Consider the following 27159-nt stretch of genomic DNA (forward strand, 5'->3'; position numbering starts at 1 on the left):
ATTTACATAAGCATTCAGACCCTTTGCTATGAGACACGAAAATATATATAAGGTCCCAGAGTTGACAGTGCATGTCAGAGCAAAAACCAGCCATGAGGTCAAAGGAATTGTCCGTAGAGCTCAGAAATAGGATTTGTCACTTCTGGGGAAGGGTACCAAAACATTTCTGCAGCATTGAAGGTACCCAAAGAACACAGTGGCCTCCAACATTCTTAAATGGAAGAAGTTTGGAACCACCAAGACTCTTCCTAGAGCTGGCCACCCAGCCAAACTGAGCAATCGGGGGAGAAGGGCCTTGGTCAGGGAGGTGACCAAGAACCCGATGGTCACTCTGACGGAGATCCAGAGTTCCTCTGTGGAGATGGGAGAACCTTCCAGAGAGACAACCATCTCTGCAGCACTCCACCAATCAGGCCTTTATAGTAGAGTGGCCAGAAGGAAAAGTAAAAGGCAAATGACAGCCCGCTTAGAGTTTGCCAAAAGGCACCTGAAGGATTTCTAAATCATGAGAAACAAGATTCTCTGGTCTGATGAAACCAAGATTGAACTTTTTGCCCTGAATGCCAAGCGTCACGTCTGGAGGAAACCTGACACCATCCCTACGGTGAAGCATGGTGGTGGCAGCATCATGCTGTGGAGTTGTTTTTCAGCGGCAGGGACTGGGAGACTAGTCAGGATTATGGGAAAGATGAACAGAGCAAAGTACAGAGAGATCTTTGATGAAAACTTTCTCCAGAGCGGTCAGGATCTCAGACTGGGGCAAAGGTTCACCTTCCAACTAGACAACGACCCCTAAGCACACAGCCAAGACAATGCAGGAGTGGCTTCGGGACAAGTCTCTGAATGTCCTTGAGTGGCCCAGCCAGAACCCAGACTTGAATCCGACATAACATCTCTGCAGAGACCTGAAAATAGCTGTGCAGACACACCCCCCATCCAACCTGACAGAGCTTGAGAGGATCTGCAGAGAAGAATGGGAGAAACTTCCCAAATACAGGTGTGCCAAGCTTGTAGCGTCATACCCAAGAAGACTCAAGTCTGTAATCGTTGCCAAAGATGCTTCAACAAAGTACTGCATAAAGGGTCTGATATTTCAGTTTTTTTATTTTATACATTTGCGTGTAGATTGATGAGGGGGAAGAAAACTACGTCAAAAAAGTGAAGGAGTCGAAATACTTTACGAATGCACTGTATAAGGTGTCATATTGGGATGCAAACTAAAAATTGAATACTATATCTGACATGGTACAGGTCTTATCTTTTTTTGAAGCACATAATCATGTGTGTGAGGTGTACACGTTTGTTTCAAAGTAGATTTGTTTAAGAGAAACTCTGTGTGACCCTGATTTAGCCCACTGCAGTAAAAGGTTTTACGACAAAAATGAGGGTGGTTGGTCGGAGTGGAAGGATGGGCGTATAACGCGAATGTCTAGCAACCCAAAGGTTCAGTGTTCCAATCTCATCCCGGTCAACTTTAGCATTTTAGCTAATTCCCAACTTTGCAACTACTTACTACTGTTTAGCTACTTATAAACTACTTAGCATGTTAGCTAACCATTCCCATAACCCTAACCCTTTAACATAACTCCTAACCATAACCTTAACCCCTAGCCTAGCTAACTCTAGCCACCTAGCTAACATTAACATTAGCCTCCTAGCTTACCTTAGTGACAACAAATTGGAATTCGTAATATATCATACGTAATGTAAATTCATAACGTATCGTACGAATTGAAATTCGTAACATATACAAATTCCAATTCGTAACATTTAATGTGAAATGGATGATGGCCATCCACAAATTAATACACACCATACGAAACATAACATACTGAAGGACAACATAAACACAACATGTAAAGTGTTGGTCCCATGTGTCTCAAGTTGAGGGAGCCTGCAAATGGCATGCTGACTACAGGAATGTCCACCAGAGCTGCTGCCAGAAAACTGAATGTTAATTTCTCTGGCTTCCCGAGTGGCGCAGCGGTTTAAGGCACTGCATCGCATCACTACAGGCCTGGGGAGGGGGGGGGGGGGGGGGGTCTTTACTTGGCTCATCACGCTCTAGCGACTCCTTGTGGCGGGCTGGGTGACTTCGGTTGTCAGTTGAACAGGGTGCGGCTGGCTTCCGGGTTAAGCATGCAGGTGTTAACTTGTTATGGCTGCAATCCCGATATCGGGACAAGTGTCATCAACAACCGCTGAATAGCATAGCGCTACATTCAATAAATATTACTACAAATATTTATATTAATGAAATCACAAGTGCAATATAGGAAAACACAGCATAGCCTTTTGTTAATCCACCTGTCGTGTCAGATTTTGAAATTGTGCTTTTCAGCGAAAGCAATCCAAGTGTTTGTGTAAGTTTATCGATCGCACGACAAAACATTAAGTACACTTAGCATCAGGAAGCTTGGTCACGAAAATCAGAAAAGCAATCAAATTAATCGTTTACCTTTGATGATCTTCGGATGTTTTCACTCACGAGACTCCCAGTTACACAACAAATGTTCCGTTTGTTAAATAAAGATTATTTTTATATCCAAAATACCTCTGTTTGTTTGTCGCGTTATGTTCAGAAATCCACAGGAAAGAGCGGTCACGACAACGCAGACGAAAATTCCAAATAGTTTCCATAATGTCCACAGAAACATGTTAAACGTTTTTTATAATCAATCCTCAGGTTGTTTTTAAAATATATAATCGATAATATATCAACCACAAATGTCTTTCACAGTAGGAGAGGGGAAAACAATGGCTGTCCAAACTCATGTGACCACTTGACGCGATGTTATCGTTCTGGCTCATTTTTCAAAATAAAAGCCTGAAACTATGTCTGAAGACTGTTGACACCTTGAGGAAGCGATAGGAAAAGGAATCTGGTTCATATCCCTTTAAATCCAGCAAAGGGAAGCTATGGAACATGGAGTTTTCAAAATAGAAGCCACTTCCTGTTTTGATTTTCCTCAGGGTTTCGCCTGCAATATCAGTTCTGTTATACTCACAGACAATATTTTGACAGTTTTGGAAACTTTAGAGTGTTTTCTATCCAATACTAATACTAATATGCATATGTTAGCGACTGAGGAGCTGGCCGTTTACAATGGGCACCCTTTCATCCAAGCTACTCAATACTGCCCCTGCAGCCATAAAAAGTTAACGAGCGCGGTTTGGCGGGTCATGTTTCAGAGGACACATGACTCGACCTTCACCTCTCCCAAGCCTGTTGGGGAGTTGCAACGATGAGACAAGATCGAAATTGGGGAGAAAAGGAGGTAAAATACAAAAGTATATATATACAGTGCCTTGCGAAAGTATTCGGCCCCCTTGAACTTTGCAACCTTTTGCCACATTTCAGGCTTCAAACATAAAGATATAAAACTGTATTTTTTTGTGAAGAATCAACAACAAGTGGGACACAATCATGAAGTGGAACGACATTTATTGGATATTTCAAACTTTTTTAACAAATCAAAAACTGAAAAATTGGGCGTGCAAAATTATTCAGCCCCCTTAAGTTAATACTTTGTAGCGCCACCTTTTGCTGCGATTACAGCTGTAAGTCGCTTGGGGTATGTCTCTATCAGTTTTGCACATCGAGAGACTGAAATGTTTTCCCATTCCTCCTTGCAAAACAGCTCGAGCTCAGTGAGGTTGGATGGAGAGCATTTGTGAACAGCAGTTTTCAGTTCTTTCCACAGATTCTCGATTGGATTCAGGTCTGGACTTTGACTTGGCCATTCTAACACCTGGATATGTTTATTTTTGAACCATTCCATTGTAGATTTTGCTTTATGTTTTGGATCATTGTCTTGTTGGAAGACAAATCTCCGTCCCAGTCTCAGGTCTTTTGCAGACTCCATCAGGTTTTCTTCCAGAATGGTCCTGTATTTGGCTCCATCCATTTTCCCATCAATTTTAACCATCTTCCCTGTCCCTGCTGAAGAAAAGCAGGCCCAAACCATGATGCTGCCACCACCATGTTTGACAGTGGGCATGGTGTGTTCAGGGTGATGAGCTGTGTTGCTTTTACGCCAAACATAACGTTTTGCATTGTTGCCAAAAAGTTCAATTTTGGTTTCATCTGACCAGAGCACCTTCTTCCACATGTTTGCTGTGTGTCCCAGGTGGCTTGTGGCAAACTTTAAACAACACTTTTTATGAATATCTTTAAGAAATGGCTTTCTTCTTGCCACTCTTCCATAAAGGCCAGATTTGTGCAATATACGACTGATTGTTGTCCTATGGACAGAGTCTCCCACCTCAGCTGTAGATCTCTGCAGTTCATCCAGAGTGATCATGGGCCTCTTGGCTGCATCTCTGATCAGTCTTCTCCTTGTATGAGCTGAAAGTTTAGAGGGACGGCCAGGTCTTGGTAGATTTGCAGTGGTCTGATACTCCTTCCATTTCAATATTATCGCTTGCACAGTGCTCCTTGGGATGTTTAAAGCTTGGGAAATCTTTTTGTATCCAAATCCGGCTTTAAACTTCTTCACAACATTATCTCGGACCTGCCTGGTGTGTTCCTTGTTCTTCATGATGCTCTCTGCGCTTTTAACGGACCTCTGAGACTATCACAGTGCAGGTGCATTTATACGGAGACTTGATTACACACAGGTGGATTGTATTTATCATCATTAGTCATTTAGGTCAACATTGGATCATTCAGAGATCCTCACTTAACTTCTGGAGAGAGTTTGCTGCACTGAAAGTAAAGGGGCTGAATAATTTTGCACGCCCAATTTTTCAGTTTTTGATTTGTTAAAAAAGTTTGAAATATCCAATAATTGTCGTTCCACTTCATGATTGTGTCCCACTTGTTGTTGATTCTTCACAAAAAAAATACAGTTTTATATCTTTATGTTTTAAGCCTGAAATGTGGCAAAAGGTCGCAAAGTTCAAGGGGGCCGAATACTTTCGCAAGGCACTGTATATATATATAAAATTAAAACTGAGGTGTATTTCTGTCTGTAATAAAGCCCTTTTGTGGTGAAAAATGTATTCTGATTGGCTGGGCCAGGCTACCAAGTGGGTGGGCCCATGGCTGCACTCCTGCACAATCATGTGAAACATGTGAACAGCATAGATTAGGGCCTAATGAATTTATTTCAATTGACTTCTATGAACTGTAACTCAGTAAAATCTTTGAAATTGTTGCATGTTGTATTTATATTGTTGTTCAGTATAAATGGAATGTCACGGATTTACATACAGAATAATACGAAATGCTATACGATCAGGTCAACGTGAGGTCAAAAGAAAACCAAGTTAGCAAGCATTTTGTTAACTACTTGATTAATTTTAACCAAGCAAGATAAATAAATGTGGAATCACTACTGAGTGAATTAACAAAATAATTTTGGAATGAACGCTTCCAAAAAATTTGAATGGGCTGTCGAAGTCAAGGTGTTTAGTTCCTAGTGTAATGGTTAGAGTTCCCAGCTGTGGGTCATAACATTGCGGGTTCATCTCCTGGAGGAGATATTTTGACCATTCTTTTGTTAAACCTCTTAGATGTAAAGTCCCCTGTTTAGGAGACCTGCGTGGTTCTGGTACAGATTCCGAACGTCATTTTCGTTTAAATCGATCTGTGGACACTGTAGATCAAAATGGCTTGAATTGAGCGATAGCCCTGGTACCCACGGATACAGGGGCTGCAGTCCAAATTCAAAGTAGACAGACCTTGGCCCTAAACAGCCCTTGAATGACGTTTTACATTGTCATATCGGAGAGCCAATGTCCTTGGTTGAAATCTTGAAATTGAGCTCAAAAACAACCAACCTAAAGCTATGAATGTACCAAGCAAAATAATGTAGTTAGCTAGCACTTCTGTCAGTTAGCTAGCTAGCTAGCTACAGTTACCCATAGCTGGCTAACTAGTTTTATAGTTTGGTAATTTATTCCAATTTGTTTATGAAGCTAGCTACGTTTTATAGGGTCCTCACTACAAGACTAAGCCACTTTGCCAATGCTAAAATCAATGTCATCTCTACATTTGTTTTAGTAAGCTAGCTTACAAAATTCATAATTTTGTCTGACATGCCGAAAATGCATCCGTGTGGATTAAATTTGACACTTTCCGGCCACCGGAGTATGACACGTGACCACAGTTTGCATTGAATTGTGGGTCATATCAACCCCACAAGTTGATATGTGGACCTCCACTTAACTTCTTCGATATATATATAGGGGGCGCTCTTTTAATTTTTGGATGAAAAACGTTCCCGTTTTAAACCAGATATTTTGTCACAAAAAGATGCTTGACTATGCATATAATTGACAGCTTTGGAAAGAAAACACTGACGTTTCCAAAACTGCAAAGATATTGTCTGTGAGTGCCACAGAACTGATGCTACAGGCAAAACCAAGATGAAATTTCAAACAGGAAGTGCCCCAGATTTTGAAGGCGCTGTGTTCCAATGTCTCCTTATATGACTGTGAATGGAACAGGAATGAGCTTACACTTTCTGTCGTTTCCCCAAGGTGTCTGCAGCATTGTGACGTATTTGTAGGCATATCATTGGGAGATTGACCATTTTACACTACATCTACCAGGTGCTCGCTTGGTGTCCTCCCGTCGCAATTATTGCGTAATCTCCAGCTGCGTGTATTTTTCCGTTTGCTTCCAAGGAGAAACCCAACTGCCACAAATTATTTATAATTGAATAGATATGTGAAAAACACCTTGAGGATTGATTCTAAACAACGTTTGCCATGTTTCTGTCGATATTATGGAGTTAATTTGGAAAAAAGTTCTGCGTTGTAATGACTGAATTTTCGGGGGGTTTTCTTAGCCAAACGTGATGAACAAAACGGAGCGATTTCTCCTACACAAATAATCTTTGCTATCTAACTGAGAGTCTCCTCATTGAAAACATCTGAAGTTCTTCAAAGGTAAATTATTTTATTTGAATGCTTTTCTTGTTTTTGTGAAAATGTTGCCTGCTGAATGCTAGGCTTAATGCTATGCTAGGCTATCAATACTCTTACACAAATGCTTGTGTAGCTTTGGTTGAAAAGCATATTTTGAAAATCTGAGATGACAGTGTTGTTAACAAAAGGCTAAGCTTGTGTTTGAATATATTTATTTCATTTCATTTGCGATTTTCATGAATAGTTAACGTTGCGTTATGGTAATGAGCTCGAGGCTATGATTACGCTCCCGGATAAGGGATTGCTCGACGCAAGAAGTTAAGACAAACTGCATCTAGTTTTGACAAGGATTCCCGCAAGGCAAAGAGGCTAGCGCGAGTGAGGAGGGCGTAAAAATAACGTTTTTGGACTGCAACCACACTATATTTTCTGAGCCTGTGTGATGTAGGATGTGAAATCTGAAACCACTTGAAGCTGGGATGTCCTTCCTACCATTTAATTTGCTCTTCCGACTGTCCATTAAATCTTGGCATCCCTGCAATTGTTACATCGTAGAGGAGCAGGAGAGTGATTTCATCAAGGTAGCAAATTCAGAGATTGATTTATAGACATTAATATAAAATAATACATAGATTTTAATCAAAAACGTTCTGTTTGTCATAGACAGACAATATTAATGAGATTAAAGTAAATCACAGTATAATGGTTTAAAAGCAGGATTTTTATAATATTACCGTTAAACAACTTTATATCACTTAGGCACAGCACAGCAGGCATCAAGTTACTTGCTGACAAATTTGCACAAAAAAGGTCTATCATTTTTACCAAACACAATTAAATGCTTACAATTGCCAACTTATAGGCATGACTCATTTAGGCATCTTAATAAGGCTGGACTGCTGCAGAGCTCAGCAAGGTACAAGCTGTCGATCACAAAGCTCTTGTCTATAGGGGATTCTCTTCATGACTATCCACAGTCCAACCTGCTGATGACTACTGTAGATAGTGTGAGGATTTAGCCGGAAGAAGACGACGCGACAGCACCCTCCTCAGGGGATTGGTACTCAGTGTAAAGCCAATTAGTACATACCTGGACCCACTGATTGGCTAGGTGTCTCCCTCTATATAGGTGTGCCAGGAGAGGAGCTCGAGGTGGATTGGGAGCAGACACCGGGACCTGTGAGGACGTTGGACTTTCCTACCTCAGAGAAAGCTTCTTCATCTGATGCACCTCGGCTCTATGTTAAACAGGGCAGGCTATTGATAGAGGGAAGCGTTCGCCCTGTAAATATGATGTGTAGATGATAGTCTAAAGACAAGGGGAGCCGTTTGTTGTTTCGTGTTCCATTTTTGGCCATGGCCTTTTGGTCAACTGGTTAGTTTATGTGTATTATTTTTACGCTGTTGGACGCTACCTTGTACTGGAATTATTTTGTCTGGCGAAAAGAAAACCCGTTTAGTGACAATACAAAAGAAAAGGAACCACAACCACTGCCTCAGGTCTGTTCATTTCATGCCTCCCGCCTGTGTTAGTGTGTTTCGGACTAGCTGATCCATCACAACAGATAAAGGCCACTGGTAACAGACACAGATGTGTTCTGTAGCTCAGGATTAGTACTGGACAGTAGATATTATATAGGACCAGTCCATCAGGATAAGGCTGGTGGGTAGAGGCAAAATACTTTTTAACTGATCTATCAGTTTACCAGCCTGTTGAACTGGTGGAATGGTGTTGCAGTACACTGTATGGCATCGCTGGTCTGACTCACCCCTCTTTGCCGCGGTTGTGGATGGCCAGCTCGTCCCCGATGCCTTCCTCATCTTTGAAGGCGTTCCAGTCCATCTTAGACTTCTCTAACGTGCTCATCTTCTGTTTCTTCCCCCCGAGGCGGTTCAGGATGCTACCCATCCCTACAGGCCTCTTCACACTGAGGGGGACACATATAAACGTTACACAATAAAAGAGAACACAGAGGAGGGGAGGTGCTTGTGACGCAGGGCTGATGAAGTTGGATATTTTTGCAAGCCTCATCTTCAGAAAATAGCAGAGCGAAATTACAACATTTTCAAGGGAGAGCAATAAATTAAATTGGAGCCCGACTGTTATTGTCAGCCGATATTGGCCTTTTACCGCTATATTGGTATCAGCCTATAATTCCACTAATAAATAGGATGAAAAATGGGAATCTCATGCTTATCTGAACGCTTGATGTGATTAATTTCACAATGTAAAAAAAATCTACATTTCAAACATATTTGTTGGACAATTGCTGTTTTGGATGGCAATTTATAAGAATTCAGTGTGGAATAATTACACTTGAATTTCCCCGGCGTAAAACAGTATATCGGCTGATATATCGTAAAGTTTTGTCCCCCCAAAAATCTGAATCGGTATCGGGCTCTAAATGAAATAGTCACAAGCTCTAATGCTCACAATGAAGAAAATTGAATAATGGGGGAAGAGAGTGAATGAGGGAAGAGAGGAGAGAAAAGAAGAGACAGGACAGAGGAAATATACAGATTTCAGATTATAAAACCAAACAAAAACAGGCTTCCGAATTGAAATGATTCTTCTAGCAGTTTATTTCAGAGCATCACCTCGTTTCTTTGTGCAGCTGTGTGAACAAAGATGTCAGTCCATTTTGATACAGAAGAAAGTCATCCTGACACTGAGGTTTCTCTTGGCTGCAGCAATGAAATGCTAAACAATGTGTGCTGAGAAATAGCTGAAGACATCACACTGGCACGCCTCCCAGGGTGCTGGCGGAGTGGTTGGGGCACCATCAGACCTTGGAGGTACTGGACGGTGTCAGGGTCCAAGGACGAGCACTTTCATGCTCAGTTGAGTCATATTGCAGGTCCCTTCTAGAAGAACAGACTCAAAATGTGTTTACACTAATGCTTTCCTCTCTTTGTTTGCATCTGTGTGTGTCAGCAGACAGTAAAGTGTTTAACAAGGGCGTCTCCTATGTCAAGGTTTTTGTGGATAACCAGGAAATGGAAGTGACACTGAAACAGAGGTCAACAAAAAAAGACATGGCAGCATACACCCTTACACACGCGTGTGTGTTACCCGCACGTGCAAACCCAAACACACCCATGTATCCCACTCTAACCATGTTGATAACAAGCCTGTTTATAGAGTTCCAGCTCATTGGAAGTGTGTTACAACAAGCAGCTCATAATCTAAAATGGATGTAACAGGCTGGCTATAAAATGAAACGGAAAGGAGAGGACAAACACACACTGGCAAACATATACTAATCAATCCAGCTGGAGGTAGGGCCAACGACAAGCCTGAATCAGTAACACATTGTCAGTCATACAGTGCTACTACAGTATATTGCTACTAAAAGTACTGAAGTGAATTAACACAGAGAGAAACAGAGAGGAATAGGAGAAAGACCCCTGGTCCACACAAGACAGATATTGTTCTCATTCCACAGAGAGGATAAGGGTGCTTTGAAGAGAAACAAGGGTAAAGTCTGCCTGACAGAATGCATCTGCCATCTGTACCGGGGCTGTCTGCATCGCTCAGAGAGAAGAGGATGGCGGGCAACAGAAATGCAAGGGGGAACTTTTCTTCTTTTCTTCTGCATTGTTTTGTTTGTGGGTCTTTCTGTGATGCACTTCAGGAACAGATCAATTTCCTGCAGAATGGCAGAATGCTCACACACACAGACACGTCTTATCCTACCAACACACAACCAAACTCCCCCTCAATAACACACTCCCTTAGTAATGTACACACACACCACACTGACTGAACATGTCACATAAGCCCATGTTTACACACAGCTTTCTGCCAGCTGTGCCCACTGAGCACTGTTCCCACGACAGCCTGACATGGGCCAGACTAAACATCCAAATAGTGATGTGCACATGCACATACACACACACACCATCGTTCTGCACCTACAAAAACAATAATATCCACTTAGAACACAGTGTGTGGTGAACAGAACTACATGGAGTAGTGATAAATGAAAAATGAATTAAGGTCATATCTAATATTGTTTATCTTTTCCCTGATCTAATCCTGGAGAAGCTCGCAAGACAAGTGCTGCAAATGTCCCAATCACTGTACTGCATCATCAGCCTCTGCAAAACACTGGGCTGCTGCTGCTCAGTCATATGCAAGCAGCAAGCCTTAATGCAGCAATGTGAGCCTCAGCCAACACAGGCTACAGCGCACAGATCTATAGAGGACAGTTACACAACTCCAGTGTTAATATTTCAACATGTGTGTGACTGTGTAAAGGTTTGTGAGTCTCATATTGTGGCACAACTTCTCTATTACAAGCAATGGCTGCACATTAATGGACAAAGCCATCGATCACATGACACCATTCAACCCTATCTGAAGACTCAATAGCACATTGAAGTGAAATGAAGACGGTTAAAGGAAAATTCCACCCCAAAAAAACAAAATTCCACCCTTTATGTATTGGTTTCATTAGTCCATTGTTGATATGGTCCCAAAATGTTGTTCATGTATGATGCATTTTGCATCAAACCAGCGGTATTACGGTATTTTGAAAGTATCAAAGTATATTTTAGCTTATTCAAAGTAGCCACCCGTTGCCTTGACAGGTTTGCACACTCTTGGCATTCTCTCAACCAGCTTCATGAGGTAGTCACCTAGAATGCATTTCAATTAACAGGTGTGCCTTGTTAAAAGTTCATTTGTGGAATTTCTTTCCTTCTTAATGCATTTGAGCCAATCAGTTGAGTTGTGACAAGGTAGGGGTGGTATACAGAAGATAACCTTATTTGGTAAAATACCAAGTCCATAATTACTTTAAGATATAAAAGGTCAGTCAATACGGCACATTTCAAGAACTTTCAAAATTTCTTCAAGGGAAGTCGCAAAAACCATCAAGCGCTATGATGAAACTGGCTCTCATGAGGACTGCCACAGGAAAGGAAGACCCAGAGTTACCTCTGCTGCAGAGGATAAATTCATTAGAGTTACCAGCCTCAGAAATTGCAGCCCAAATAAATGCTTCACATCTCAACATCAGCTGTTTAGAGGAAACTGTGTGAATCAGGCCTTCATGGTCGATTAACCTGCAAAGAAACCCCTACTAAAGGACACCAATAAGAAGAAGAGACTTGCGTGGGCCAAGAAACACGAGCAATGGACATTCGACCGGTGGAAATCTGTCCTTTGGTCTGATGAGTCCAAATTTGAGATGTTTGGTTCCAACCGCCGTGTCTTTGTGAGACGCAGAGTAGGTGAACGGATGATCTCTGCATGTGTGGTTCCTACCGTGAAGCTTGGAGGAGGTGATGTGATGGTTTGGGATGTATTTAGAATTCTAAGGAACACTTAACCATCATGGCTACCACAGCATTCTGCAGCGATGAGTTGGACCACAGAGTGAAGGAAAAGCAGCCAACAAGTGCTCAGCATATGTGGGAACTCCTTCAAGACTGTTGGAAAAGCATTCCAGGTGAAGCTGGTTGAGAGAATGCCAAGAGTGTACAAAGCTGTCAAAGGCAAAGGGTGGCAACTTTGAAGAATCAAAAATATATATTTTGATTTGTTTAACACCTTTTTGATTACTACATGATTCCATATGTGTTATTTCATAGTTTTGAAGTCTTCACTATTATTCTACAATGTACAAAATAGCAAAAAGAAAAGAAAAACCCTTGAATGAGTAGGTGTGTCAAAACTTTTGACTGCTACTGTATTTTGAAAACTTGATTGCTGACATGCTGCAGGAGGGACTGGTGCATATTGGTACTATATCAACGACGGACTAATGAAAGAAATACCAAAAGATATCAAATCAAAATAAAATTTGATTTGATATGTTTAGCAAATGTTATTGCTGGTGTAGCAAAATGCTTGTGTTCCTAGCTCCAACAGTGGAATTATAAAATATATAAATATTAGATCAAGCAATGTCGGAGTGGCATTGTTTTTGGGTGCAGTTTACTTATACTTTTTGCATCTCAAGAGGACATAACATTTATTTTTTTATATTTTTTTAACCTTTATTTAACTAGGCAAGTCAGTTAAGAACAAATTCTTATTTTCAATGACGGCCTAGGAACAACTGCCTGTTCAGGGGCAGAACGACAGCTCGGGGGTTTGAACTTGCAACCTTCCGGTTACTAGTCCAACGCTCTAACCACTAGGCTACCCTGCCGCCCCATGCTTTATTTCTATTTATTACAATTAAAGAAATAAACATAGGACATTTGGAGACATAACATGAGCAGTTTGAGCTTCTTCAGGAAGTCCCCTCTCATTGAGTAACTCAAGTTGAAGGCTAACTGGGGTACTACAGGCTGCATTAAATCAAAGTTTATTTGTCACGTCGCCAAATACAACAGGTGAACACCTTACAGTGAAATGATTACTAACCAACAGTGCAATTTCTAAAAATAAATATTTAAAAAATAAATATATTAGGTGAACAATAGGTAAGTAAAGAAATAAATAAAATAAAAACAACAGTAAAAAGACATTGGAAAAACAACAGTAGCGAAGCTACAGTTGAAGTCGGAAGTTTACATACACCATAGGCAAATACATTTAAACACAATTCCTGACATTTAATCCTAGGAAAAATGCTCCGTCTTAGGTCAGTTAGAATCACCACTTTATTTTAAGAATGTGAAATGTCAGAATAATAGTAGAGAGAATGATTTACTTCAGGTTTTATTTCTTTCATCACATTCCCAGTGGGTCAAAAGTTTACATACAATCAATTAGTATGTGGTAGCATTGTTAACTTGGGTCAAATGTGTCGGGTAACCTTCCACAAGCGTCCCACAATAAATTGGGTGAATTTTGGCCCATTCCTCCTGACAGAGCTGCTGTAACTGAGTCAGGTTCGTAGGCCTCATTGCTCGCACACACTTTTTCAGTTCTGCCCACAAATGTTCTATATGATTGAGGTCAGGGCTTTGTGATGGCCACTCCAATACCTTGACTTTGTTGTCCTTAAGCCATTTTGCCACAACTTTGGAAGTATGCTTGGGGTCATTGTCCATTTGGAAGACCCATTTGAGACCAAGCTTTATCTTCCTGACTGATGTCTTGAGATGTTGCTTCAATATAGCCACATCATTTTCTATCCTCATTATGCCATTCATTTTGTGAAGTGCACCAGTCCCTCCTGCAGCAATGCACCCCCACAACATGACGTTGCCACTCCTATGCTTCACGGTTGGGATGGTGTTCTTTGGCTTGCAAGCCTCGCCCTTTTTCCTCCAAGCATAAAGATGGACATTATGGCCAAACAGTTCTATTTTTGTTTCATCAGACCAGAGGACATTTCTCAAAAAAGTATGATTTTTGTCCCCATGTGCAGTTGCAAACCGTAGTCCGGCTTTTTATGGCAGTTTTGAAGCAGTGGCTTCTTCCTTGCTGAGCGGCCTTTCAGGTTATGTCAATATAGGATTAGTTTTACTGTGGATATAGATATATTTGTACCCGTTTCCTCCAGCATCTTCACAAGGTCCTTTGCTGTTGTTCTGTGATTGCGTGGTCCCATGGTAATTATACTTGCGTACTATTGTTTGTACAGATGAACGTGGTACCTACAGGCATTTGGAAATTGCTCCCAAGGGTGAACAAGACTTGTGGAGGTCTACAATTATTTGGTCTGAGGTCTTGGCTGATTTCTTTTGATTTTCCCATGATGTCAAGCAAAGAGGTATTGAGTTTGAAGGTAGACCTTGAAATACATCCACAGGTACACCTACAATTGATGTCAATTAGCCTAACAGAAGCTTCTAAAGCCAAGACATAATTTTCTGGAATTTTCCAAGCTGTTTAAAGGCACAGTCAATTTAGTGCATGTAAACTTCTGACCAACTGGAATTGTGATACAGTGAATTATAAGTTAAATAATCTGCCTGTAAACAATTGCTGGAAAAATGACTTGTGTCATGTACGAAGTAGATGTCCTAACCAACTTGCCAAAACTGTAGTTTGTTAACAAGACATTTGTGGCGTGGTTGAAAAACGAGTTTTAATGAATCCAACCTAAATGTATGTAAACTTCCGACTTCAACTGCATATACAGTAGCGAGGCTATATACAGGCACCGATTAGTCGGGGTGATTGAGGTAGTATGTACATGTAGATATGGTTAAAGTGACTATGCATATATGATAAACAGAGAGTAGCAGTAGCGTAAAAGACTGTTAGCGGGTGGCGGGGAGGTCTTTTTGTCCTAGACTTGGCACTCCTGGACCGCTTGCCATGTGGTAGTAGAGAGAACAGTCTATGACTGGGGTGGCTGGAATCTTTGACCATTTTTAGGGCCTTCCTCTGACACCGCCTGGTATAGAGGTCCTGGATGGCAGGCAGCTTTGCCCCAGTGATGTACTAGGCTGTGCGGACAACCCTCTGTAGAGCCTTGCGGTCGGAGGCCGAGCTGTTGCCGTACCAGGCAGTGATGCAACCGGTCAGGATGCTCTTGACATTGCAGCTGTAGAACCTTTTGAGGATCTGAGGACCCATGCCAAACCTTTTTAAATTCCTGAGGGGGAATAGGCTTTGTCGTGTCCTCTTCACGACTGTCTTGGTGTGTTTGGACCATTCTAGTTTGTTGGTGATGTGGACACCAAGGAACTTGAAGCTCCCAACCTGCTCCACTGCAGCCCCGTCGATGAGAATGGGGGCGTGCTCGGTCCTCCTTTTCCTGTAGTCCACAATCATCTCCTTAGTCTTGGTTACATTGAGGGATAGGTTGTTATTCTGGCACCACCCGGCCAGGTCTCTGACCTCCTCCCTATAGGCTGTCTCGTTGTTGTCAGTGATCAGGCCTACTTTTGTGTCGTCTGCAAACTTAATGATGGTGTTGGAGTCGTGCCTGGCCATGCAGTCGTGGGTGAACAGGGAGTACAGGAGGGGACTGAGCACGCACCCCTGAGGGGCTCCAGTGTTGAGGATCAGCGTGGCATATGTGTTGCTACCTACCCTCACCACCTGGGGGTGCCCATCAGGAAGTCCAGGTTCCAGTTGCAGAGGGAGGTGTTTAGTCCCAGGATCCTTAGCTAAGTGATGAGCTTTGAGGGTACTATGGTGAATGTTTCAAATAGCAACTTCTTATGTGTCCGATTTTAAAATAAACTGTTTCAAGGACATATATCTGGTGTATTTTGAAGCAATTATTGGTACCATGACTGTCTTTGAAACATTTTACTGACACGAAGATTGCCATTTTTCCATTCACTATAATGGGGGATGGATCCCGTTTTCTGCTAACAATAACTGAAGTACCGTGGTCGGCCTTAAACCTCTGTGGCTTCAATGAGAGGGGGCAGTCGTTCTCCCCTGAATAAAGGACCAATGAGGGATGGAGTGAGAGGGATGAAGGAGAAACTAGAAAGCGACACAAAGCAGTTCCTTAGAGAACAGGCACGATAAACAGTGCAGCTATAGACACATACGTTTAACATTCACCCCTGCAGCCTGGGCAGTACGTTTAACATTCTCCCCTGCAGCCTGGGAAGTACGTTTAACATTCACCCCTGCAGCCTGGGCAGTACGTTTAACATTCTCCCCTGTAGCCTGGGCAGTACGTCTAACATTCTCCACTGTAGCCATGCTCACACAACGCCACTGTAATCCAGGCTCCAAACTGCTGTGACAGGGGATCAATAGACCATCAGGGCTCAACTGATACTCTATCCAGCCTGTCCCCGTCCCTGTGTGGTGGGCTGGGGAAGGTCTGGGCAGTGTGCCAGGCTGCAGCACTCCTCTCTCGGTGTCTTTGTGTCTGTCTGGGGAGAATGTTAAACGTACTGCCCAGGCTACAGGGGTGAATGTTAAACGTACTGCCCAGGCTGCAGGGGTGAATGTTAAACGTACTGCCCAGGCTGCAGGGGAGAATGTTAAACGTACTTCCCAGGCTGCAGGGGAGAATGTTAAACGTACTGCCCAGGCTACAGGGGTGAATGTTAAACATACTGCTCCAGGCTACAGTGGAGAATGTTAAACGTACTGCCCAGGCTACAGGGGTGAATGTTAAACGTACTGCCCAGGCTGCAGGGGTGAATGTTAAACGTACTGCCCAGGCTGCAGGGGTGAATGTTAAACGTACTGCCCAGGCTGCAGGGGAGAATGTTAAACGTACTTCCCAGGCTGCAGGGGAGAATGTTAAACGTACTTCCCAGGCTGCAGGGGAGAATGTTAAACGTACTGCCCAGGCTGCAGGGGTGAATGTTAAACGTACTGCCCAGGCTACAGGAGAGAATGTTAAACGTACTGCCCAGGCTACAGGGGAGAATGTTAAATGTACTGCCCAGGCTACGGGGGAGAATGTTACATGTACTGCCCAGGCTGCAGGGGTGAATGTTAAACGTACTTCCCAGGCTGCAGGGGAGAATGTTAAACGTACTGCCCGGGCTGCAGGGGAGAATGTTAAACGTACTGCCCGGGCTGCAGGGCCTGTTTGGGGAAACACACAGGGTCTGGCTGATAGGAGGCTGGCAGTAATCACAATCCATTTTATTTGAAGATTGAGGTCTCCCATGACCAGAGCCTCTCTCTATAGCTGTCTCAAATAGGGAGACTGATAACATACAGAGCATGAAGACACACACACTTACTGTACACAGTACACACACAATAAATACACACAACAAAATGGGAATGATGACACACACACGCAGCTCTGCAACTTTGGCACAAGGAAGGAGAGGAGCAGAAAAGGCGAAGCGAGGTGAGGAGAGGTGGGGCTAAGAGCCTCCTCCACCCCCTGCAGACAGACAGGACTGTGACATGGTGGTCTCTCTGGCAGGATGCCAACCGCATTCCATTGTGCTCCAGAAGAAATGCGTCCCCTTCTCAGAGTGGGACTGACCCCAGTATTCACCCATAACAAACAAATGGACCACTAGAATAGAAAGGAGTGGGTGCTGATGGTTAGTTAGGAATAACGACTACTATGCTCTGTTATACTACAGACCAGAACACCATGGTCAAATCCTCTTTGTTGTGGACCTAAAACTTCCCCTGTCTGTCCCCTGTCTGTCTTACCTGTGCTGAGAGGTCTGTCTGGGTAACGGGGCAGGGAGATGCTTGAATGACCCAGATATCAGGGAAAAAATGTGTAGGAATGCTCCTGGAGCAGTGGCCAGGTAGGACAGAGAGAAACCTTAACATCAGCCAGGGAGTGGGAGCAGTATCCAGAGAAAAGAGGAGTTATGCATCACAATGGTCCTATACAACCCAATCACAATCCTTTCATTACAAGCGCAAACTTCTAGCCAGTGGACAGTCAGTGATAGGCTATGCATGATTATGAGTGTGTTTTGGATACCAGAATAGGGACAGTAGAGTAGGTTTAATCGTATTTGCTAAAGGCTTTATTCCACTGCAGCCTTGACAGTTTGAATAGAGACCTTTGAAAGACTAATTTTTAAAACAAGCCCATAATATCAAACTAAATGAGCCAACAACAGCCGTACCAGAGGCCCGAGCCCCACTCTGTCCTCCAACTGGCCTACAGTACAGACTATCTCTCTGGTGCAAGACTCAGGTGACTGAAGTGATGCCAAAATGGACTAAACTGTATTTTGTGCGCGTGTGTGTATTCTGACATACCCATTTGAACTTTCCTCAGAAGATTAAATCCCTCCCTTCCTCTCTCTTTCCATCTCTCTCGCCATCCCTCCCATCTTCAAAGCCTGGTCCAGTCAGGAATGTGTTGCCGGGGTGCTGGTATCTCATGCCCTGCCCTGGGTGAGTAAGTAAGTCAGTGAGTGAGTGACAGCTCTAGGTTAGGGTGAACAATAGGGAACACCTGCTGTGGAGGAGCTCTTTTATACAGCTGCCACCTGTTCCCAGGTCAGCTGGCCAACCACCCTCTGGCTACTGCCACCTGGTTACACACACAAACCTTGACCTACCTGGCCAGGCACACCGCCACAGGTCCCTTCTGGCACTCTGTGACATACACAGCCCCTTCTGTCCCCTAACAGGTCTAGCCACACTGTACCTGCAGCAGTAGCTCATTACTCTGCGCTGCTCTGTCTGGCTGTGATGTGTCGTAAGTGAATAACGAAACAGCACTTTGGTTAATATCTCCTCTCCCCTGCTGGGCCTCTCAACGGGGGCCTCGCTCCACACTTACACACACTCACCAGCCCTAGCTCGCTCTCACACAGGCTATTCATACAGTACTCCTCCCCATGAGTCCCACTCAATATTTCCCCTCTCAGTTTCTCTCAATCTGACTTTCTGTAAAAATCCAGATGGTTTAAACAAATCAGGGATAAAGTGCAGACTAGCCCAGAACTCTCCAGAGGACTGACAACTATGTGATTCAGAAATACATCTCAGGCCAATTTAGTCTGGAGAAATGACATAAAAGCAGACACACATAGAGCACCAGAGGTCAGGCTGGACCACAGCTAAAAGAGAAGGGAACGTCAGAGCAGTGGGCCCCAGTGTGCTGTTTCATCAGGGGCCTCTCCTCTTTCATCAGGCCCTCTAACACAGACTAGGCCTGAACCAGAGGGTGGGGGGGGGTGGGGGGGGTCTCAGGGCACCTCCAACAGTTTAAACTTTTTCTCCCAGAGGATCCCCCCAGCACACATGTTCCTCTGCTGCTGTGGTTGCCAGGGAAACTGTCAAACATACCAACTCAAAAGGAAAGAGGGAGGTCTGGGGAAATGTGGCTCAGGGTTTGGGTGTCTCAGGTAGGTAGGTGTGTGTGTGTGTGTGTGTGTGTGTGTGTGTGTGTGTGTGGACATTGTTTGGACAAACAGGAAATAAACATTTGGGATTACAGGATTGTGCATTAGTGGGTTGATGCAGACACACTCATACTGACATATCCACTGACACGTCAACATCACCACAACATGTCTTCTGTAACCTACTGAGACATCTACGTGGTGAGTGTAACCTACTGAAACATCTACATGGTGTGAGTAACCTACTGAGACATCTACGTGGTGAGAGTAACCTACTGAGACATCTACGTGGTGAGAGTAACCTACTGAGACATCTACGTGGTGAGAGTAACCTGCTGAGACATCTACATGGTGAGAGTAACCTGCTGAGACATCTACATGGTGAGAGTAACCTGCTGAGACATCTACATGGTGAGAGTAACCTACTGAGACATCTACGTGGTGAGAGTAACCTACTGAGACATCAACGTGGTGAGTGTAAACCTACTGAAACATCTACATGGTGTGAGTAACCTACTGAGACATCTACGTGGTGAGAGTAACCTACTGAGACATCTACGTGGTGAGAGTAACCTACTGAGACATCTACGTGGTGAGAGTAACCTGCTGAGACATCTACATGGTGAGAGTAACCTGCTGAGACATCTACATGGTGAGAGTAACCTGCTGAGACATCTACATGGTGAGAGTAACCTACTGAGACATCTACGTGGTGAGTGTAACCTACTGGGACATCTACATGGTGAGAGTAACCTACTGAGACATCTACGTGGTGAGAGTAACCTACTGAGACATCTACATGGTGAGAGTAACCTACTGAGACATCTACGTGGTGAGAGTAACCTACTGAGACATCTACGTGGTGAGAGTAGCCTACTGAGACATCTACGTGGTGAGAGTAACCTACTGAGACATCTACGTGGTGAGAGTAACCTACTGAGACATCTACGTGGTGAGAGTAGCCTACTGAGACATCTACGTGGTGAGTAACCTACTGAGACATCTACATGGTGAGTGCTTGTCTTGCTTCTTATCCATAAAACACTGGCTGCCTCTAACCAATAAAAAACAAACAAATCCCATGCAAGTTCACAAAAATGATGCCTCCTCAACACAAATGTAAGCACCCTCTGAAAGAAAGAACTTTGCACACACACACACACTACAGGCAGGCGTGATGCATCAGGTCCTGTGAAACACAACCTGAGACATACTTTTAACAACACCGCCTTCCGCGCCACCCAGTGGGTTTGCACCTACCCACACCTTATAATGGCTGCTAGAGAGCTGTGTGTGTGTGTGTGTGTGTGTATCTGTGTCTGTGGCAGTCACAGTGTGCACACTATTTGCTAATGTGTACACAGAGACTGTCATCTCTCTCCTGTCACAGCTCCCCACACATCACTGACACAATGTGTTCACCTTCCAGTGTCGCAGTTACAGCCTGTCACCACCACAGCCCTAGCTTATCCTCACTCAGGCTCAGCCTGTCACCACCACAGCCCTATCTTAACCTCACTCAGGCTCAGCCTGTCACCACCACAGCCCTATCTTAAACTCACTCAGGCTCAGCCTGTCACCACCACAGACCTAGCTTATCCTCACTCAGGCTCAGCCTGTCACCACCACAGCCCTAGCTTAACCTCACTCAGGCTCAGCCTGTCACCACCACAGCCCTAGCTTAACCTCACTCAGGCTCAGCCTGTCACCACCACAGCCCTAGCTTAACCTCACTCAGGCTCAGCCTGTCACCACCACAGCCCTAGCTTAACCTCACCCAGGCTCAGCCTGTCACCACCACAGCCCTAGCTTAACCTCACTCAGGCTCAGCCTGTCACCACCACAGCCCTAGCTTAACCTCACTCAGGCTCAGCCTGTCACCACCACAGCCCTAGCTTAACCTCACTCAGGCTCAGCCAGCTACACATAGACCTGCAACCTGAGGATGTGCTAGAGGTTACAGGTAGTGCAAGTGGTTTCCTTACAACAACGCCAAGGAGAGGACATTCACAGAAACATACTAACACAAGTGGATGGATACACCCCCCACAAACACAACCCAGTTTTAAGTGCTTAGCTGCAATTAAATGTTTAGTGCCTTCAGAAAGTATTCACACCCCTTGACTTGTGTTACAGCCTGAATTGAAAATGTATCACATTTAAATATGTTTTTGTCACTGGCCTACTACTACACACAATACACCATAATGGCAAAGTGGTATAATGTTTTTACAAATACAAAATGAAAAACGGAAATGTTTTGAGTCAATAAGTATTCAACCCCTTTGTTATGGCAAGCCTAAATCCGTTCAGGAGTAAAAATGTGCTTAACAAGTCACATAAGTTGCATGGACTCATCCGATGTGCAACAATAATGTTTAACATGATTTTTTAATGACTGCCTCATCTCTGTACCCCACACATACAATTATCTGTAAGGTCCCTCATTTGAGCAGTGAATTTCAAACACAGATTCAGGCCAGGGAGATTTTCAATGATAAATCACAATTCTGAAAGAAGATGAGGATTAAAGAAAGGGTTGATATAAGGTGGTGTAACCATGTAAGGTGAGGTTAAAAGCTATACAATGGACATTTCATCTCACCGGTCACCTGACCGGGCAGTGTGTACACACAACAAACACACAGATGCTTCTCTACGGGTGACTACGTCAATCTCCTCAACAGTTATCATGACACCACAAAACTCTACCTAAACATAGAAACCTCAACATAAGATACGACACACAGCTCGTGCATTCTAGATGGTGCATGTACAGCAGGTTTCTATAGAGAGGTCTCACTGGTATGTGAGGATGCTCTTTGCTCTGCAGCTGAATGAGGCTCCTCCACTTAAGGTAGTATCTTTTAGCACCCTCTCATTACAAACATAGCAACGTGTAACACTCAGACATAATAACCTATGGTGGTGAGGCACATCTGATAGACCTGCTGAAACATAACACCATGACTGGTCCTTCACTTCTGTGCGTTGACACTAGTGCTGAGCGATTCATCAAAATGTTGGTTATTTTTAGTTTTTTAAAACAACTTAATTGACCGACATCGGGTTCAATTATTTGAATTACATTTCCTTCTGTTTTTTTCTGTGAGCTCAATGCACACATTGCACAGTTTTTCTAGAGATAAATCAGATCCAGCCTGAACTGTGGAATTTAATAGGGAGTTGTTGTTTCCAACAGGCCAATATTCTACATACACTACATGACCAAAAGTATGTGGACACCTGCTGGTCAAATATCTCATACCAAACTCATAGGCATTAATATGGAGTTAGTCCTCCCTTTGTTGCTAATTCAGCCTCCACTCTTCTGGAAAGGTTTTCAATTAGATGTTGGAACATTGTTGCTGGGACTTGTTCCCATTTAGTCACAAGAGCATTAGTGAGGTCGGCACTGATGTTGGGCAATTAGGCCTGGCTCCCAGTCTGCATTCCAATTCATCCAAAAGGTGTTCGATGGGGTTGAGGCCAGGGCTCTGTGCAGGCCAGTCAAGTTCTTCCACACCGATCTCAACAAACCATTTCTGTATTGCCCTCACTTTGTGCACAGGGGGCATTGTCATACTGAAACAGGAAGGGGCCTTTCCCAAACTGTTGCCATAAAGTTGGAAGCACAGAATTGTCTAGAATGTCATTGTATGCTGTAGCGTTAAGATTTCCCTTCACAAGAACTAAGGGGCCTAGCCCAAACCATGATAAACTGCCCCAGATTATTATTCCTCCTCCACCAAACGTTACAGTTGGCACTATGCATTGGGGCAGGTAGCATTCTCCTGGCATCCACCAAACCCAGATTCATCCTTCAGAGTGCCAAATGGTGATGCGTGATTCATCACTCCAGAGAACGCAAACAGTTATTGCGTTGACGTTGCTTCCCGATAGCCAAATCCACTTATTTAAATGGGTGTCCACCTACTTTTGTATATACAGTGTAATTTAAAGCATAAAACATGGTAATTAACTACAATGACCATAATCCATTTCGCATCTACTTGTCCGGTCTGTGTTTTCTTTTACACCTGCTACGGAAGAGAGAAAAGAATGCATGAGCATGAGGTGATATAAAGAGCAGCTTTAACTTTGCGAGTTCTCTACCTGAAAATACATGATCTAAGTGATTGATAGTTGGTATTCAGCAGTCATTAAAGTATGCCTTTGAAGAACTACCAAATAGTGATTTTGTCAGACAGATATAAGCAGCAGTTCTATAGAGATGAGATGATGACCTGGAATGAAATAATAAATTCATCAAATAAAATACACAACATCTCAAATATTGTATTAAAGTAAAGTAATGTCAATAAATGATGGTTAATAAGTGATAATCAGTAATGACAGTCACTACCATCATGGCTTGTACGAATTGTTTTATTTTGTGTTTTTAGAGTATTCAACCCACATAACGCATAGCGCATTTAATGGAAAATAAATATCGAAACTGAAATCCGTGATTTAAAAACGAATCGAAACCGAGCTCAAAAAGCACTAATCGCTCAGCAAAGAGGACACACACACATCTATGATGAAGGAAAATAGTTTATGTTCCTAAATCTGGGGAGCACTCATCGTCTGTCACACCTCTCTCTTCACTGACAGCGCCGCAGATTCCTCATCTCTACTCTATTACCCGTCATTAATTCCCTCAGTCACACTGCTGCTGGCTCTGACCCCACTTATCCCGTGACCCCTCACCTCTGGAGGGCAACCTGCTCTCAGAGCTCTGTGAGATGGGAAACATGAGTGTGCTACAGAGCTCCAGAGGATGGTCCACATGCCATAGGGTCCAATGATGAGAAAACTACTACTGTTGTCGCTGCAGCATACCTCACTGGTAGTCTCTCATCACCCTCTCTACTGTTCTAGATGTAGGCCTTCCTTTCCCCGATTGATTCAGTTAAGATCAGAGTTGAGCAGAGACCCTTTAAAATAACACTGCAGAACTTTGTAGAATTCATGAGAATGTTCTGATCTGGGAGCAAAATGTTCTGATCTGGGAGCAAAATGTTCCAGTCAGGCTCGAACTCACACACACTTACATACACACACACATGCAAAAACGTGTACACACACACATACGCACTCAGTCACACACTAAATTGAGAAGTGTGTGCACAAAAATACAGACAGACATGCCTCTAATGTATAACTTGGGTGTAGAGTCAGGCCAGACATAATGTATGATAGCTTTCCTCTCCATCTTTGTAAAAACAAAGAAAATGTTTATTTTTAGGCCCCTGAGATGTCCCTCTAGAATTAGAAAAGCAGCCCTCTAAGCTGAGAACATATGGAAATCATTAGCCTTTGCAGACATACTTACTCTCTCACGAAGCATGAGCGTGCGCACACACAAATACATTCACACACACTCACACCAAACATATGTCATACACACAAAAATACAGGAAAATATCAACCAATGCAACTGCCCTGTTAACATTGAAATACTCACACACCATAACACAGGCTTATTTTATAGAGAGCCAGCTACAGTCAGGAACAAAGAGTGGGAAGTTAACAATTACATTAATGAAGAAGGGCAATTCCACGGTAACAGAATAATGAGACCGGGGGTCAAACAAAAACCAATGACTGCAAAGTTAAACAAACCTTACAACTATGCACAAGGACTACTTGTAACAATTTCCACAGAAATTTGTACAAAAACACATTTACTTGAAGAACAGATGCAAAGTTTGGTAACAGAATGATGGTTTGTGCTGCTGTGCCATCATTGTGTTGCCAAACTTTGAATCTGCACTGTTCTTCATATGTTTGATCCTGTCCCAAGATCGTTGTGTTTTGGACAAGTGTTTTTCCAACATGTCTGTAGTTTTTGGAGTCAATGTAGAATTGTGCCCTCTGTTGGCCCTTTTTGGTCTACCACCTACTGGTTTAATGGTGTGCAGGATGCAATTGCTTTTGCTACTATCTTTGCCAAGAAATGTAAAGTCCTGGAGTGGAAAAACGGTCACCCACCATCGCATAGTCAATGGCAGCAGGACCTGACTCACTTTTTAAAACTAGAAAAAAAATATGTTACATTTTAAAAAGGGAAAAATTATGTATTTCCTCCAGAGGCAAGACTTTCCAGGTAATTTACTTGACTGACTGTCGCTGATTTTGTAATTATTCTTTATTTTCCAAATATCTGACGTGCCTCCATGCTGTTGAACTGAACTGCTGAGATCTGCTCCCATACCCGTCCATGTACCTTTGAGCTGTGCTTCTTGGCCCTGGGGACCCATTCAGCCTCTCATTGGGGTTGGGTGCATGCGGGTGCGGCTGGGAATGTGCACCCATTTGGGTCCCCAGGATCACGATTAAGAAGCACATCCTCTGAACAATGTAAAAAAAAATGGCTGTGACCTTGTCTGAAGTTGTCTGAAATTCTAAATCATTAAATATGTAATAACTTGAAAGGTGAAATGAGAAAAACAGGAATAAATATATTTATCAACAACCAAATGTGTGTGTGTGTACATAAGACTACAGTAACATTAGGAAGTCTAGAGAAGACAGTCTTACTGTTGTGTCACAGTGGCGATGATGTGCGTGCATGTGTACGTGAGTGTGTGCCCGCCTACGTTCAGAATCAATGTCACCCGGTGTTGAGTAGTGAGGTAGCACCATAGAGACAGAGAGCAATCAATCAACCAATCACAAGAGTTCCCAACAAGCGGCTCTAAATCTCAGCGGTATGCTAATCGATAGCACTTAGCCTGAACCGCCAGTATTTCACAATGCCGCTGTGGACCACTGTTCTGGCAGATTATAGCCAAGCCACCCACCCACCCTCCCCCCCACTCACACACACACACACACAGAGCATGACAGCAGGTCAATCAAATCTATGAACACAACTGCTCTCAATTAGATGGGGGATGGAGGATTGATGAAATGTTGGCTGGTGTTTTTGTTGAGTGCTAGGCTTGGGCGGTATACCGTATACCGGGGTATTTGGAAATAGCCACAAGATGGTTTTTCAATACCGTTTAAACTATTTTTTTGATTTTTATTTTAGAAATCTAAATATTTGTAGATAACTTCTTAAGTAAATACCAGCAGTCAACTTGTGCAATGTCGTTCTTCATTACACCTGCCACATAATTTTTCATTATGAAGCTTACCAGTAGTCCCCAGTCATGTGGTGTTCGTTTACAAGCACACAACGACGAGAGACCGCCTTGTGAGCAGCAAGCACCAGGGGATCTAGTTACAGTATGAAATTCACAACTATATGTTTGCTATTAAGTGAACTGTCTAAAATGTTCTAAACGCTCTGCAGTTGTGCATTTGGTTTGCTAATTTATTGTCTAGTTAGCTATCTAGCTAAGTGGCTAGCTCCTTCCAAAATCAAGCTGAAGTAGTCTAACAGCAGGTAGTGGCAGTCGGGGTCGTTTAAGATGAGCATGACCTTATTTCTATTACAGCATATCGGATGACTGTCTCCATATTCCATTCAACCAGCTCAATGTAACATTGATAGGATTAGGCTACTACTTGATACTAAAATTGTCCCTATACCCATCATAAGGTTGCTACAACAGGTCGAGAGAAAACAAATTGTAATCAAGGTGACAGACAGTGACA

At 43.2% G+C, this 27159-nt stretch overlaps 1 protein-coding gene across 2 annotated transcripts in view; it reads right to left on the minus strand.

The window, feature by feature from the left end:
- The window catches only part of LOC139371314 (craniofacial development protein 1-like), a 51174-nt gene that overhangs the window by 13866 nt on the left and 10149 nt on the right, over nucleotides 1-27159 (minus strand). For both annotated transcript variants that reach the window (XM_071111644.1, XM_071111635.1), the window contains exon 6: nucleotides 8646-8804. In XM_071111644.1, the coding sequence (XP_070967745.1) occupies nucleotides 8646-8804 (159 nt within the window). The remainder of the gene's footprint in view (nucleotides 1-8645; nucleotides 8805-27159) is intronic.

The sequence above is a fragment of the Oncorhynchus clarkii genome, chromosome 2 (assembly GCF_045791955.1).
Source record: "Oncorhynchus clarkii lewisi isolate Uvic-CL-2024 chromosome 2, UVic_Ocla_1.0, whole genome shotgun sequence".
NCBI classification, from domain to species: Eukaryota; Metazoa; Chordata; class Actinopteri; order Salmoniformes; family Salmonidae; genus Oncorhynchus; species Oncorhynchus clarkii.